Source organism: Gadus macrocephalus, chromosome 2, assembly GCF_031168955.1.
Source record: "Gadus macrocephalus chromosome 2, ASM3116895v1".
Taxonomy (NCBI): Eukaryota; Metazoa; Chordata; class Actinopteri; order Gadiformes; family Gadidae; genus Gadus; species Gadus macrocephalus.
In genome coordinates, this window is record NC_082383.1 from 19,589,610 (window position 1) to 19,607,276 (window position 17,667).

The 17,667-nt window shown below is 42.8% G+C and overlaps 1 protein-coding gene across 1 annotated transcript in view; it reads left to right on the top strand.

The window, feature by feature from the left end:
- Window positions 1-15,055, top strand: part of LOC132452096 (high-affinity choline transporter 1-like) — a 29,440-nt gene extending 14,385 nt beyond the window's left edge. Inside the window, exons 5-8 of the mRNA XM_060044481.1 lie at window positions 1,781-1,930; window positions 3,601-3,754; window positions 13,629-13,846; window positions 14,146-15,055. Coding sequence (XP_059900464.1) covers window positions 1,781-1,930; window positions 3,601-3,754; window positions 13,629-13,846; window positions 14,146-14,697 — 1,074 coding nt within the window. The 3' untranslated portion in view covers window positions 14,698-15,055. The remainder of the gene's footprint in view (window positions 1-1,780; window positions 1,931-3,600; window positions 3,755-13,628; window positions 13,847-14,145) is intronic.
- The last annotated feature ends 2,612 nt before the right edge of the window (window positions 15,056-17,667 follow it).

Sequence of the window (17,667 nt, forward strand, 5' to 3'; positions counted from 1 at the left end):
TCAGGTCCAAATCATCTCGGTGGGGCAGAAGGGCCTGAGGTGAGCGGGTGACAACACCTGGCTCTTAGACCAGCCAAGGGCTTAATTTGTGCCGAGGGGAGAACTGTTGTTTTTAGATTATTGAAAGTTATTTTGAATTATTGATTTGGTTTTATTGTTTATTCATTTTAAAAAATGTTGCCTCCTGATGGACATTTTTGTACCTGAATAAATTCATGCCAACGGCCTTGCTAACATCGGTCGCACTGCCTCCAATCCTTCCACCGCCGCAAGGCCAGCCTGGTAACAATGGGATAATGCATTGTACTGGTGATCCTTAGGTTGAGTTTTCGAATCCTGATTAGAGCATTATGAACAAGCTGAACATAACATTCTGTCATTGCCACTCATTTGAGAAACACAACTTTGAACAGCACCTGAAATTCATCAGGCAATCAACATTCTGAATCATTAGTTTCCAAGAATCTGAATGCCAAGACACAGTATGGCATTAAGGGGAACTTCTTCTATCAATAGACATTTTCATCGTTGTGAATGAGGTATTTCAGGTTTGTCAGTCGCTCAATGGGATAAGTCCTTGTATTGGTGATCCTTAGTTTGAATCCCGATTAGACAATTATGAACATGTTGAACATGAGATTCGGCCATTGCTCTGCAGCCCACTCACCTGAAAGCTGAGGCACAGTATGGCATTAAGGAGAACATCAACATCTTTCCTTCATAATTATGTCATATTTATATATCTTCCATTAGTGAGCTCTTGACTTTTCATTTTGCTCGGACCCCGTTAATCACCGCTTGCGGTTATATTTTATAGTGTTTCTCCAAGTCAATCCTGCTTGCTTTGATTTGACTGCTTTAAGAACTTATTTTCTTTTCAGACATCGCCTTTTTAGGCGACAGCTATAATAATGCTGTTCCAAGATTAGTAGTAGCGGGTTAGAACAATCAGGCTTTTGTGCTGTTCTTTCACTAATGTATTTACTAATCTATTATTTTTTATTTTAATCATCCAGAATAATTGACATTGCTATTAGAGGTAAATTGGGCAACTCTTGTTCTGCTCATTGCTGAAAGACCGAGCCTTTTCTCCAGCAATGACAACCTTGGAGAGGTTCAGCAGTTTGACCACAGGACGCTGAATCAGCTGGATAATCCTTGGTGTTGATGTATCACCACTGCTTGACATCTGATACTTCCCTGATGGCACTGTTTCGATTGACAATGAATGTCTCTGAATCATTTGGTTTCATTCTTGATGTACTTTAAGTAAGCACTGTCAGTCTAGAATCCTGAACTGTCTAGTTAAATCTGTAGCACTTTGGCTAACATCCATAAAGGTACAGATGGAATTCCCAATCATCTGACTGATGTCAGCTTTTCTCAGAGCAGGTGCTTTTCCAGAGCACCACAACCTGGAGTAGGTTTGACTCAGGTTTAGTTTGACTCATCAACGAAACTGAGGCACCCGTGTCCACCTCCATTGCCAGCTCTATTCCATTTATTTTCAGTGTTAGGCTGATCGGGTCTGCCCGGGGTTCACTGAGGTATTTGAATAAATGAACATCGCAAAACTCTTACTATCCTTTTTATTGCATATTGGAACAATGCTTGGCAATGAAAAATCCACCTCAAGGATTAGTTTATAAGAAAATGGGTTACATTTGGGGTCAAGCTGTCTCTCTTAACTTTTCAAGAATCCACAAAATTGTATTATCTGCCGGTCTGTTGTATTGTGTGGGTCTACAATGATAGTCTGTTATTTTGTGTATTTCTACAGTGGCTGTGTGTTCCCTTTGTGATGATGAGCCCTGCAGCGTCTAGTGTCTCAAACACAACACTCGACCTCAACAGCACCGGTTCCCCCCCGTGGCTCGGGACCTGGGAGGAAGACTCCATTGTGATGAAGGTTGACACCTTTCTATTCGTGGTAAGCTGCAGGAACGAGCTCCCCCCAAACCACAAAAACATTTATAAATGTTGTACTACTGAAATAACATGTTCTTCTTAGGCCCTTTCACACTGGCAGAAAAAGTGTCCAGATATTTTTGCTCAAAAATTGCAAACAAATGTGACTCAGATACGATAATTTTTCAGAATCGTTTCAACAGCACAAAATCAAATGGAGTCTGTTCTTTTAAATTCTGAAAGGGGCTATTTGTTCCTGAATCGAACTCGAAGTGCACAAAAGGGGAGTCCTATTTCCCTCAGAAAAAATGTGTCCTGAAATACCAAACAGCGCGTTTGCATTCAGCCGTTACTTGTGTGATTGTTGCATGAAATAATTTATTGGTTGTTGCTGAGCTGTACACCCAGTGTGAAAACTAACTAATCTTAAAGTGTTAATCAGCTGCAGGCTTCAGCTAACTTTCTAGCTCACGTTATTGTGTTCAAATGTTTTGGTTAATCAACTGATGGCCTCGGCAAATATGGCAGTGGTTTACCGACCACAAGATGTTAGACATTGTTCAAGTGTGGAGTTAGATTGACGATGAAACAAGATGTAATGTAATACTGTTAATTACAGTTATTATGTATACTCTGACTTTTACTTGTTATTACTCTGTTATGTGGAGGCCATCACTATATGCTCAACTTGTTCCCAGTTCCACAGCTGGGGCTGTATCTAACACAAGGGTATTGTGTCTGTCATGTTTGTTCCCAGAGAAAGGTGTTCAAGCTGTCTTCTTGGTTGTTTTTCCAACATCCAAGATTGGTGAATGCACCGCAAAGCCAATTAAAACATTGCCACTTTTTCTTTTTAAAGCATTTGAAAAATAAATAATAATAATAATAATAATAATAATTCCATTTGTGTTATAAATAATTGTAACACAAATGGAAACACCAAATTTCTGTCATGGTGTCTTGAAAAACATGTTTGGAAACGTAAATATTGTGCCATTCATTAGTTAATGGTTGTCGATGTAGAAACTGAATCTTACTTACAAATTGTATATGTATTTTCTTTGAACAAGGGATTGAAAAAAATGGTTCAATCATTTGGTACAGTTGGCATTGTGATTCTTATTAGTTATTTAGTCTAGAGGTGATGGGAAAAATTCCGGGGGACAATTATTATTTAACATGACCTAGTAATCAACGTATTGGCCAAGATGTACAACTATGTCTATCTGACGCTTCCACCACAGCCAAAGAACGAAGAGCTGTCTTATGTTAGCCTGGCTATTGCCAGACCAAGCTCAATCTTAAATTGCACGTTGATCTGGGGAAGCTGCTGTCATTTTCTTCAGCAAAAGAGGCGTGATCAATGGGCCTAGTTCAAATGACTGTGTGCGCGCAATTGGGTTCTTGCAGTCGATTCCCTGTCGTCATTGTGTTAAACCAGCCATTAGCATGCCAGGGGGGAAAGCCAGCTTGCTGATTGGCTCCCGCAAAAACGTATCGGAATCTCCAGACCCTTCTGCAGGGCGAACTCAAATCGCCGGCAAAATGGGCGGGGCTACCCGGTCTAGTCTTATGTATCATTAAGCATTATATGACTAACACCTAACAGTATCCCATCATCACTTATAATGATCCTCTTGTATGATCTGTATATCCTACATGTCCTGAGACGGATTGTTTGTTGTCTTCCAGGCTTTTGGGTTTTTAGCCAGTCAACCCATTCATCAGAGGATCTTGTCCGCAAGTTCCTCCCTCACAGCTAAACTCAGCTGTTATGCTGCTGCCGTAGCCTTCGTCGTCTTTGCCATCCCTCCGGCCATAATTGGAGGAGTGGCTGTCACTGCAGGTAACTCTATTTTAGGCAGGGGAAGGCAACTTTATTTATATAGCACTTTTCATACACAAGGCAGACTCAAAGTGCTTCACATATAAACATTGTCATACAATAAAATAAAATAATGGATAAGGAAAAGAAAAAATATGCAAAGAAATTAGTAAAATAGAAAGTGCAATATATTTAAGATCAGATCAACAGTCTCTCTGGTACCCATGTCGGGACTCCAACCCGACCTAAAGGAATTTGGTACCCATGTCGGGACTCCAACCCGACCTAAAGGAACTTGGTACTTTCTCTGGGACTCCAACCCGGATTCTAGTCAATTTCTATTCTAGGCTAGGGCTCTATTCTAAGATTCTAACCCAGATTCTAGGACTCTAACCCAGACACACGTTGGAACTCTAACCACGAACCAAAGGCCTTATTCTGGGACTCCAACCCAGACAGACGTCGGGACTCTAACCCAGACAGAACTCAGGTCTTTCTCTGGGACTCCAACCCGACCTAATGGAACTTGGTCCTTTCTCTGGGACTCCAACCCAGATTCTAGGACTCTAACCCAGACAGAACTTGGGTCTCAAACCCTTATCCATTCTCTCTGGTATCAGATCATGTATCTTTCTGGTAAAAATAGAAAATAAAGGGAAAGTTAAAAAGGCATTTTAGTAAGTAAAAGAAAACGTATGCAAAGAAATGAGTAAATTAGAAAGTGCAATGTATTTAAGATCAGATCAACAGTCTCTCTGGTACCCACGTCGGTACTCCAACCCGACCTAAAGGAACTTGGTACTTTCTCTGGGACTCCAACCCGGACTCTATTCTAGGACTCTAACCCAGATTCTAGGACACTAACCCAGACACACGTAGGGACTCTAACCACAAACCAAAGGCCTTATTCTGGGACTCCAACCCAGACAGACGTCGGGACACTAACCCAGACAGAACTCGGGTCTTTCTCTGGGACTCCAACCCGACCTAATGGAACTTGGTCCTTTCTCTGGGACTCCAACCCAGATTCTAGGACACTTACCCAGACAGAAATTGGGTCTCAAACCCTTATCCTTTCTCTCTGGTATCAGATCATGTATCTTTCTGGTAAAAATAGAAAATAAAGGGAAAGTTAAAAAGGCATTTTCGTAATAAAATAGAAAATAAAGGCAAAGTTAAAAAAAAGCTTTTTAGAAAGTGCAATGTATTTAAGATTTAGCAGAAAGCTAAAGCAAACAAAAGTCTTCAATCTTGTTTTAAAGGTGCTCAGAGTTGAGGCAAGTCTTAAATCCTCAGAGAGTTTATTTATTTATTGCATAGTAACTAAGTCCTGCTTTCCCATGTTTCGTGTTTACTCTGAGGATGATTAACAGATTGGTCTCAGAAGATCTTAGTGTTCTAGAAGGCTTATGTAGTCGAAGCATATCAGTTAAATATTTTGGGCCTAAACCATGTAGGGATTTATTGGTTAGCAACATGATTTTAAAATCAATTCTCTGACCTACAGGAAGCCAATGTAACGATTTAAGAATTGGTGCAATGTGTTCAAATTTTTTGGTCTTTGTTAGAACTCTAGCAGCAGCATTCTGAACAAGCTGAAGCTTCCTTAGAGTTTGTTTTGGGACCTGTAAGGATACCATTGCAGTAATCAAGCTTATTAGTGATAAAGGCATGTACAAGTTTTTGTAAGTCTTCAGTGGTCATGGGCCCTCTAAGTCTTGCTACATTTTGAAGGTGATAATATGCAGATATTGTAACTGATTTGATGTTACTGTCGAAATGTAAATCAGAATCCATGATAAACCCTAGATTTCTGGCTTTGATTGAGGTTATCAGGGACAGAGAGTGAAGGTGTTTGGTTACTTTAAGCCTTTCCGTTTTAGCACCAAATACAATTATCTCTGTTTTGTCCTCATTTAGTTGAAGGAGATTTTGGCACATCCAGTCTTTCACTTGCTCAATGCACTGGCACATGGGCCGATAGTCATTTGGTGATAGCGATACATAGATTTGCATGTCACCAGCATAGCAATGATGGTCAATATTGTTATTTTGCATGATTTGCCCTAGTTGGAGCATGTAGATGTTGAATAAAGAGTAGGGATGGGAATTGATAAGAATTTCACTATTTCACTAATTCACTATATCACAATATCTGATCAGAAGTGCGTCTAGTATTAGGAAATTGTACATTTTCAAATTAATTGGTCTGGACAAAAAAATATATGTCTGGCTTTTTAAGCAGAAATGCCTTCATTATGTCCCATAAAACTAAAAACACAGACTGAAAACAGTCAAGTAAGAGCTTGTGCCTTTTGGAATGCTAACAGTGCTCATTTGCATTCAACTTGTAACAAAATTCAACTGATATAAACAAAATGAAGTATTGATTAGACAGAGATTTATTAGATGGGCCTACCTAATAAACCGTTGGAACACACAAGACCGGAAACCATAGCAACGCCGGTAAACAAACCCCGAGAAGCCCAATCCCTATGAGAGCTCCCCGCGCTACAGCGCACAGAGCTGTTGGCCGTGATACTATATATACACAATTATATATAGAGCTCCGGGAGTCGCAAACTGCAACAATCACTTTCTCCTCCATGCTGTAGTTCACCCTGGACTGCACTGCAATGAGTTTGACGGTTGAACGCTGATTGGCTGTTACGTTACACATGTCACTCAGTTGTCACGCTGTTGAACGCTGATTGGCTGTCATCACGACAAAAACTTGTCGCCGGTTTTCTCACGTCTCTACGTTCACTTTGTATGGGATCTTGTCGCCCCGTCGCGTTTGGTGTGAACGCACAATGCGCTTCTTCCTCGGCGGCGCCATGTTTGCTGCGTTCTGAACCGAAACAAAGCAGCGTGTGTGTGACGTCATGACGCATTTGCCGCGACCGGAACCGATAAGCGGAATCGTTAAGCAGGCTTGCTAATGATTACAAGGAATCGGTTTACTCGGCACCAGTTCTGAACAAGAACCGGTTCTCGATTCCCATCCCTAATAAAGAGGGTCCTAAGATTGAATCTTGTGGGACTCCACATGTCACGTTGCTTGATTCTGATACAAAGTCGCCAATGGAAACAAAGTAGTTCCTATTTTGTAGATAGGACCTGAACCAATTTAAGACTGTGCCTGAAAGCCCCACCCAGTTTTCTAACCTGTCCAAAAGTATTGTATGGTCTGTCGAACGCAGCACTGAGGTCTAGTAGCATTAAGGTACAGCCACACCAACCGCGTTACTCGTGTTTGGGGCGTCGAAAATCGGCATTCTTGCATAGGGTACCATTGGTATAGGCGCGTAGACGCGTTGAAGCGTTGCGTTAAGGTACGGCCACACCAACCGCGTTACTCGCGTTAGCGGCGTCGAAAATCGTCATTTTTGCATAGGGAACCATTGGTCTAGGCGCGTTACACGCGTTGAAGCGTTGAAGCGTTGCACGTAATTACGCACGTAAACGCAGTAACGTGCCCAACGCCCGGAGTTCAGAAAATTTAACTTTCAACGCTCCAAAGCGTGACGCTTAGCCGTGATAGCCAATCAGTGTGGAGTGTGACCTGACGTCACTGGCAGAGAGTAACTGAAAGAAATTTGGAGTGACATTTACTTAAAAAAACTAAGGCATATTTTTCCACACAGAAAGTGCTTGTAATCTTTACTCAGGCTATTTCTAAGTAATATTTACTTACTAGAACCACTTATTTTTTATGAAAAATTCACAAGTAAATTGCACTGACAATACTCTCCTATGGATTGTAACTTTCACTCAGATTACCATTGCATCTAATTACAAAACCCAAGTAAACGTTGCTCATGATTCTTTGTGTTTCTTACTCATCTTTTCTTTCTTATATTTTATGTAATTATTAAGTAATATTTATTATGAATGTATTAGTTAATATTAATTGAATTGAGTAAATATTTGTACTATTCTAATAATTCAATATTTTCCAGAAACAAATATTTGCAGCTTAAGGGATGTTTGAAATACACTTTTATTTCACATTTGAAATGGCATAGATGTATTTAAAATACATAACATAACCACACAGAACTTCCTGCTAGCAAATATGAAAACAGTGTACACACACACACACACACACACACACACACACAAAAGCTCAAAAGTAAAGCAGTTTAGGATTTGAAAAATTCAATGCGGAATGACAAAGCACCAACTGACTTTAGGACTGATATTCCAGCATACAAACGAATAGAGTGTTACAGTTGACTTTTCAGAACAGCAAATAATGCATACATAAACTGCAATGGCTACCTTTGCAGACATTCTCAGGATGTTCAGGACAGAAATAACGTAAAAACTAAGCAACACTTGAAATTTCAGTCAGAAAAATGACAAAAAGTAAAGAGATTGTTTGTGCTGGACAAAAGCACAAATAGCACTGGAACACTCACGCTAAAAGTTTATTGTGGAGAAACTGGACCTTTGGTGACATTGTAATGACGTCAAGCTCAAGAAACAGCTTCTGAAATACTTCAAACGTATATTTCAGATTAAGTGGGTAAATTAAGTTTACAGCATAGATGACACCCATGAGCAGGAGGCAAGCGTTTGTCACACTTGATGATGACTGACACGCACCGCTGGACTGGGCATAGGGCATGGCGGGCATATGCCCGGTGGCCTGAAGCCTTTTATTTATTTTTTTATTCATGCCAAACTCGCGTCTAACGTAGCAGGCCACGTTAACTTCAATGCAGGCCATATTAACGTCAATTCAAGTTAATGCAAGTTAAACTGGCAGATCTGCCCTTTATCATGATTGATTGAAGCCTGGGCCAATGAGGTGAGGGGCAGGCCAATTACGTTTTGTAATTGTGTGCATGGCTAGTTACAACGCTGCTGCCGCCAGGTTGTTTATTTATTCTTTATTCTTCATTGCATTTGTGTGACTGTCGCGGTGGCTGCCGAAATTGTCCGATTGAAATTTGCTAATAATTTGTCTAAATAATAGTCTGCTGACAGTGCCCCCTCCTATCGATGCCGTAAATATGTGACGAGATGCCCTCTCTGTGATCACAGCTCTCCGTGGCTACGGAGGATTGCATTTCTCCACAGCCGTCGAAGTCCTCATATGCGATATGAACTACATTTATCCAGAGTGGGCCAAGCGCGAAAAAAATTGCCTGTGTGATCCTGTCTCTATTGTTTTGTGTGATTTGACTGGCAGTTTGTCTGCTTATAGGTCGGAATGAAGCGGCCACCGATTATTGACAGGATGGGTAGGGCGGCCTTTATTCTACCGGACTCGTTCGCTTCTTCACTAGACACACGCGCTACCGCTCGCTCTCCTCGCTCGTCCACTCACTCGCTGACGTCACTCACACACGCATACGCACACTGCCATTCTCCCGCACACACATTCTACTCGTAACACTATGCCTCGTTATTGCGACGTTCATGTTTTTCCTCATCTATTGAAAGTTAGGCTATTAAACATGTTGCATTCTATACGGCCTGATTATGTCATTATTTAAGCTACATAGCCTAATAAGAAGCGCTAATAAGGATATTTGAATAAACCAACCAAACAGTTAAAGGGGCCCTATTATGCCTACCAGCAAAAAGCATCCTCCAGACCTCCAACTGCAATCTTTGGTTATTTCTTTATTAATTTAGCTATACTTTGATAGTATTCTTTCGGTTCAAATCTGTTCAGTGTTCCAAATTATTTGTTATTAAATGTTACATTAAGATAATTGGTATTTAAGTGTTTAAATAAAATGCTTTTTAAATTTAAAAGAATCGTGGGATGTATCGAACCGTGGGTCAAAAATCCTGATACAAACCGAATCATGAATTTGTGTATCGTTACAGCCCTAATGGTCATGATTATCATCAGATACCTGATAGTCTTTGATGATCAGCTCCTCTCCACTCTCTCCAAGATACTCAACTAAGCAACGGATGATAATGTCCCTTCTGCCATCGACATGCAACCCAGTCGCCAAGAAAAAACGTTGACGGTGTACGTTTCCATGAACACTGGATACGTAGCATTTCAACGTAAAATAGCGTGTTATACCTACAGTATCCACGCGTGCCGCTGTGGAGGCGGATTTCGGGGTTTGGGTTTCACGGGTTTCGCGGCAAATTGTGGACGCGATTGTTGGGGGGGGGGGAGGTAGACTGTTGTTGACAGGGGAGGGGGGGAAGACACGTTTGTTGAGGGGGGGGGGGGACACGTTTGTAGGGGGGGGGGGAACACGTTAGTTGAGGGGGGGAGACACGTTTGTTGGGGGGGATGACACGTTTGTTGAGGGGGGGGGGGACACGTTTGTTGAGGGGGGGGGGGACGCTCGACAACGAGAGTTGGTTTTTATTGAACACTCGACAACGAGAGTTGGTTTTTATTGAACGTGACTTCAACACGGAACAGCTGCTGGAAACGATGGTCACGTCACTCTAGGTGACGGTGTCGACAACAATGAACACACGAACAATGAACATGTTAATAGAACAACACACAACCACATAACATCCCGAACCCATCAACCCCACTTAATCCTAACAACAAAACAAGTTAACAAAAGCCCCTTTTGTCAACTGACAACCCCAATTCCCAGAATCCCCCGCGGCTCCGGAACACGGCGAAAAGGTCAAAAGGAGACGGCACCACGCCGCTTATGAGACAAAAGTTAATGTGTATTTCTCTCATAACTTTTTGTCATTATTAAAGAGAGGCCTGATTCTCAGATATGCAGGTTGGATGGCTACGGTGTAGGTCTGGGAAGAACTTCAGGCCAAAATCTTGCAAGCGAGCCGCTGGGTGCAGGTGCAACGAGATGGAGCACTTGCTGAGTCATTTCCTGTAGGCTGGAGCCACAGGTTGAAGCGTATGCGTCCTTTGAGACCCCCTTTGATATATAAGAGACCTCAAGTAACAGCTTACTTAAATGTTGTCGACCAGGTCACCTATTTCATCACTTCCTTTAGGGCTTCGGCCTCCTAATTGATCATTGTAGTAGAATTGAATGCCCTCTTTCATATATATGATACCTCCACCACTGGGACGTGGCAACAATTCTCCAAATCCATATGGGGAGGGGGGGGGGTGATGCTTGTGGACAGTAGTTGTACACTAGACATAAATAGGAAGCAAACTCAGGAGAAGGAATGACCTCTCACAAATATTTATTTAATAAATTGTTTCAAATAACCCTGCCTCGTTAAATCAATGAGCTTGGTGTTTTACTTTAAAAAATAGGTTATAGAAGAAGTCTAAACTGCAGGGGTCCGTCGGACCCCAGTTTACGACAAAAACAACACAATTGACGGCAGCTCCTTTGCCGCGTGGTTTTTAGAGCCATGTAAGGATTAGAGGGGGCGGTCGATAGCAACCACCATAGCAACCATGACGGTCAAGTGACTGGATGCAGCCCCGTTGAAAAAAAGAGAATACCACCCTACACACTGAGGAGAATAATGATATTTAAATTATTATGACCATGAAGTCTTTATTTGCATGGGTTTACATTTCGTTCTGTGTAGCATGGAATATTCAGAGAAACACTCCCTGCAATAATCCAAAATCCAATGGAAAAATCTGTTGTCTTTTTGTCAAGGGAACCCAGGGCGACGCTCACTTCCGGGTTGGCCAACATACGTCATCCCTCCAACACTCTATACTGTAATAACACATGTTGAAGTTGAATGATAATGAATGAATAACTATAAAACTAAAGATCAGACACAATCACTGACTGAAGATTATGCAAGTAAAAAGTATATTTCTCTCTAGAAATGTTATTAGAAACACGTTTAATGGTGAATCGGTCCTAAAATATTGCATTTCCCATTCAGATAATAAAGATTAATAAAGATCATACACATTCACTGACTGAAGATTATGTAAGGAAAATGTACATTTCTCGCTAGAAATGTCATTAGAAACGCGTTTAATGGTGTATCTGTCCTAAAATATTGCATTTCCCATTCAGATAATAAAGACTAATATAGGCTACGTAACAATTTCACCAAATGCTAGGAGAACGTATGGCCCCCTGTTGGTGCTATTCCCCCATTAATTTCGAATGGAGAAGAAAACGTTCGACAACGGGTGTGGACGCCGTGTTCCGGAGCCACGGGGGATTCTGGGAATTGGGGTTGTCAGTTGACAAAAGGGGCTTTTGTTAACTTGTTTTGTTGTTAGGATTAAGTGGGGTTAATGGGTTCGGGATGTTATGTGGTTGTGTGTTGTTCTATTAACATGTTCATTGTTCGTGTGTTCATTGTTGTCGACACCGTCACCGAGAGTGACGTGACCATTGTTTCGGGCAGCTGTTCCGTGTTGAAGTCTCGTTCAATAAAAACCAACTCTCGTTGTCGAGCGTTCAATAAAAACCAACTCTCGTTGTCGAGTGTGTCCCCCCCCCCCTCAACAAACGTGTCCCCCCCCCCTCAACTAACGTGTCCCCCCCCCTACAAACGTGTCCCCCCCCCTCCCCCTCAACAAACCTGTCTCCCCCCCCCCCCCTCCCCTGTCAACAACAGTCTACCTCCCCCCCCCCCCCCCCCCTCAACAATCGTGTCCACAATTTGCCGCGAAACCTGTGAAACCCAAACCCCGAAACCCGCCTCCACAGCGGCACGCGTGGATACTGTAGGTATAACACGCTATTTTACGTTGAAATGCTACGTATCCAGTGTTCATGGAAACGTACACCGTCAACGTTTTTTCTTGGCGACTGGGTTGCTCTATCAGAACGGTTGCACTGTTATTTTGTTCAAGCCATGTTTCAGTTAAAAACATAAAATCCAGTTTAGAGGTGGTAATAAAATCATTAACTAGAAATTATTTGTTATTAAGAGACCTAACATTAAGTAGACCCATCCTGATGGTGTTGTTGATAGGCTTTAAGGTTGTTGTTAGTTTGGAGGCAATAGGTATGAGATTTGTGAGGTTAGCAGTGTGTCTAAGTTTCCCTTTGTTTACTCTCTTAGTGGTTACAGCAGGAATGCAAAAGTTGCCATGTTTTGACGTAGGCAACCTTGGGTACAGCAGATTATGCGAAGCTTCCTTTATATTGTGTCTACGGCTGAACCCTTTATTATCTCAGTAATACTCAGGACTACTATCAGTACAGGGGGGGGGGGGCTGGGGCTCCCTCCGCTTGGGTTTCAGCCTGTGGCCATGACGTGGCGATGCTATCATTGACACAGATGCAAGTTTGATGCCAACATATTCCAGTTTCTTAAATTCAGCTGGAAAATCGCAAAGGGAGGAGACAGTGGAGCTCGAGTTGTTGTTGTGGCTATGGGAGAGATGAGGCTGGAGGTCATCGTCGATGGGGGAGTGCAGAGGAAGGGGGAAGGCGCGTTGTCCATGGTGACGGGCAGGCTGTTGTCTCTCTTCAAGGTCTGTGGTCTGTCTGCTATCTGTGTGTCAGATAGTGGCAGAGTAGATGTGTCGGGGAGGCTGTAGTCTCGCTTCTTCTCAACCTGTGCTCTGACTGTGGCCTGTGCGTCAGACCTTCGAGATTTGTGGGAGAGCGACAAGAGAAGATGGTAGGAACACATGGTAGGAACATGCATGTACCATCCTTAACAAAAGTAAATATGCATTTGGATCAATATATACGGGGAAGGATAGTGTTCCAGCTACTAGGGTTTTAGTCCCCCAGCTGAGAGGTCCCGGGTTTGAACCCTAATATCTGTAGGCATCATGAGCAAGAGGACCAAGCTGTATTGTACTGTATTGTACTGTATTGACTGCATTGTACTTTTATCTGATCTTTGGATAAAAGCATCAAGTAGGCATAAAAAAATAACTGCCGCCAGTGGGAATCAAACCCATTACCCTTGGAATGTCCACACCCTTCCAATGGGGAGCACTGTGGGCTGACTTCCTGTGTGTGTTCCTCAGACTGGAACAAAACATCCTATGGGTCTCCTTCTCCGTTTGAGCGTGGTGATGGACCATTTATCTTCCCCATCACTCTGAACTACCTCACACCACCCTACATCGGCATCATCGGCATCAGTGCAGTGGCGGCCGCTGTGATGTCCTCAACTGACTCGGCCTTGCTCTCTGCTGCCTCCACCTTCTCCAACAACATCTACAAGAACATCCTGAGGCCCCAGGTGAGGCCCATCTTCATCTTTGTAGACTTTTTAGGCTAAGGGTTTGGTTTGTTTGAGACTAGTAATAAATGCGTGTCAGTTTCGTTTTTCCCAACCTAGAATTATTTTAAGATATTCAGAAAAGACGAAGGGAAAGAGGTGTGCAGAAAATAACTTGAATATTTTATCCAATGTGGTTGCAATTGTCTTTATCTTGGTTTCCCCATGGACTCGGGTTTCACCGGAGAAAATGGTATGTTTGACGGTGCCAGAACGGGAACTTTGAGCTAATGGTGGCTAATGTTCCCCTCTCTTTCTAGGCATCACAAAGAGAGATGCAGTGGGTGATCCGTGCTGTTGTGCTAGTTATGGGCGTTGCAGGAACTTCACTCACCTTTACCAAAAAGGGGACGCTTGTGATCTGGTACATCGGAGCATCAATGACCTACTGCTTCCTGTTACCTCAACTGATCTGTGTGCTTTTCTTGGACAAGGCAAATGGTTACGGGTCTCTCACAGGCTTTGTGGTGAGTTTGGTCTTGAGATTGTTGTGTGGATGGCCCAGCTTGGGGATCCCGGCGGTTCTCCATCTCCCAGGCGGCTTCTTCGAGGATGGGGTTCACGTCCAGCGCTTCCCGGTCAATACTCTGTGCATGCTGTGCTCCTTGGCCTGCATCCTGACTTTCTCCTACCTGACAGCTCTACTTTTTGACCAAGGCATAATCCCTGAGGCATGGGATGTGCTCAATTTCCTTAAGCTGCCCAGAAAGCTACCAAGTTTGGGGGCTTCCAACGAAGACAAGAAGCGGAGGTTGGAGGAAAAAGACCCTCAACGAGATCCCTCAGAGCCAATGATGAACACTACATGTTAGAAGGGAACATGTCTGTATGTTTAAATTACAGTTTGTGTGTGGCTTTGTATTGTAAAAAATATGAATACACTTTAATAACATTGTTTTGTACTTCGAATTTATGAATGTTCACAGATTTCACTAGAACAAGCTGTATAGTAAACTAGAGCTTCATCTTTCTTAAAAATGTAATGGAAGAATATGTAAGGGATAATGTATAGAACGCCGGTCATTATCGAGAAAATAAGCCCCGACAGGGCGAACAGGACACCGACGCGAAGCGGAGGTGTCTTGCTTCGCCATGAAGGGGCTTATTTTTCGATAATGACCGGCGAAGTTCTATACATTATCCCGCTTATTACACGGCTACTTCCCAAAATGAAACAATTTATTTACATTGTATTTGTTACCAGCATTCATAGTGTTGATCAGCAGAGAAGTAGTCCGCCCAAGACGTTGACGTCGTCGCTTAGCAACCGACAGCGCTTGGGTTGATACATATCCCGCTTATTACATTGACAAGTTGCCGGAGTACGTGTGGAGTGATACCAAAGGCAAAAAGTCATTTTGTTTACCTTGACAGCGGTCATTATTCATCCGTTGCCAATGAATTGTCAAAAAATAATTGACCGCCGGAAGTTGTGAAGTGCCCATGCAAGTGAACGGAACGTTGAAAAAACCTGTGTAATGATTAAGCAATAGATCACGCCAGGCTGTGGTATGTGCTCATTATACCACTGTTAAAGGCCCACTATGCAACTTCGGGCATTTCTTCGCTGTTTTCTTGGTTTTGGCACGCACATTTCTCTACACAGCGCCCCCTACAGCTTCGTAGTAGATATTTCACAACACTGTCGTAACAACTCGTTGACGACCCTTCCCCATGCACTTCTACTCTAGCCATTTGCATTTGTTTTCAAAGAATCCGGCGAATGCGTGGAGCCATGTCCGAAGTAGATGTTTATAAAGTGTAGGCAAGGTTATACATTTTTAAAAGGGTGTATTTGTATTGCAATAAACATAAATCCATCCTTTTTTATAGTTGACGGGGAGAATTTATATCCTAGATTATAATTGTTTTATCTTAGGTTGAACAGAACAATCAGTAGCCGCGTTTACATGGACACATCTGTTCCGCATAGATTTCTATGCGGAACAGAAAATTATCATGTATACGCCTCATTCGGAATACAATTATCTGTTCGGCATAGATTCTATGCCGAATAGAAGTGGTGGTGTAGTCCGTTTTAATCGACATGTATACACTTATTCCGAATAGATTGGGGTTTAATTTAGAGCAGCCGCAGTAGTTCGCCATTGGTCCACTGAGCTCCGTCTGTACTTTTAAGCACACCGAACTTCACCGCTGTCAAGGAAAGTGGATTTATTGCCTGATTCACGTCTTTGTTATCACTCCGTAAAAGTAGTCCGGTAAGCGTGTCCGGTTGCTTAGCGACGGGACATGGGTGTTTATTAATGACGTGTCCGCGCGCGTCCGAAATAACTGTAAATGAGTAGGCTACTACTAGTACTTTTGCAGGCTGAACGTTAAAATACTTCTTAACTTAGAGAGATGGCATCTGCAGTAGTGCGCAATTGGACCTTCGAGGATTCCTGGTCACTAAATTCCCGTAAGACCACTCTCTCCCACCAGTCTTGGCTGCGGACTCGCATCCAAATTCCTCTTGTTTGCGGCGGAGCTTAGGGTAAATATAAAGATCTGACGAGAAATTGACGTTGCTGCGCTGTCCTGCTCCATCGAAGGAGCAGGCAGAGAAAAGCTCTCTCCTGCTGTGCTTTCATTAAAATCAAATTTAAAATCCCCGATAGTGATTAGACATCCATTATGTCGCCACCGGTCCAGAGATGTGTCAGGTGTGCACGAGAGACATAACGGACACTTTTGTTACTGCCATGTATACAGTACATTCGGAACACATTTTAGGAACAGATCTATGCCGCATAGAAATCTATGCGGATCAGATGTGCCATGTAAACGCGGCTAGTGTAAGCGGTTTGGCCAACATAATAATCGAAATAAACAAGAACCTGGATTCGGGGATTCAGTCTGTATCTGGGGGACGAGACAGACGAACAGCAAAACACCCATGGAAACAAAGGTGTTTATATGGTTGCAACCAAGCAAGCTAGAAACATACAGGGCTCACAACAAAACGGTCGAGAAAACAATTTTTACAGGGCTCACAACAAAATGGTTGAGCAAACACATTTGTACAGAGACTATCAACATCAAGAATACCACGAAGACAAAGGCCACCCAAGGGTACTTTCAATTTCAAAAGCAACACGGCCGAGTCGGCGTCTGATTTGCAGTCTTCTTTTTCTTTCAGTTCACGCTATTCCTGAAAAGCTTGCCCAACGTTTACTCGTGTCTGGCCTCTCTACCGGTCAGTCTCCCTTTTCTCTTCTTCTGTTCTTCCGACATTGGGTTTCTCTGTATATTTTTAGTCGGCTGATCTATGATGAATATAACAATCCCTTAGTGACTTGTGTTTATATCGAGCCGGTTCCGTGTTTGGAGGTCTGTGCCGCAAAGCAATTCGTTACTTCGCGAGACCCGAGACTCCCGCGAGAGTGGGCGGCGGGTCGCCGACAGAAACATATTCCTTTTCTCCGCCAAGATGCGCAAGGGTGAGTCAAAACAACGAACAATCTAACAAAAATGTATGATAGAACCATCGCAATGACTCTTAGCCTGTTATATTAAGGTAAATCAAGCCAAAAAAGTTGCATAGTTCCCCTTTCACTCGTGTCTGATCTCTTTTCTGGTCCATTCTTCTTTTGTTTCACCGACGGTCGCCTCTTGGGTCCCTTATCAGTCGATTTATCCATGATGAATGCAACAATTGCCTCGCAACCGGCTGTTTATATCTAGCCAGTGCCATGTTTGGGTGTGTGTCTGTGCCGTAAAGCATTTTCGAAACTACAATCTGACTACATTTTCGAGGATATCCGCTGCGTCACATCCGG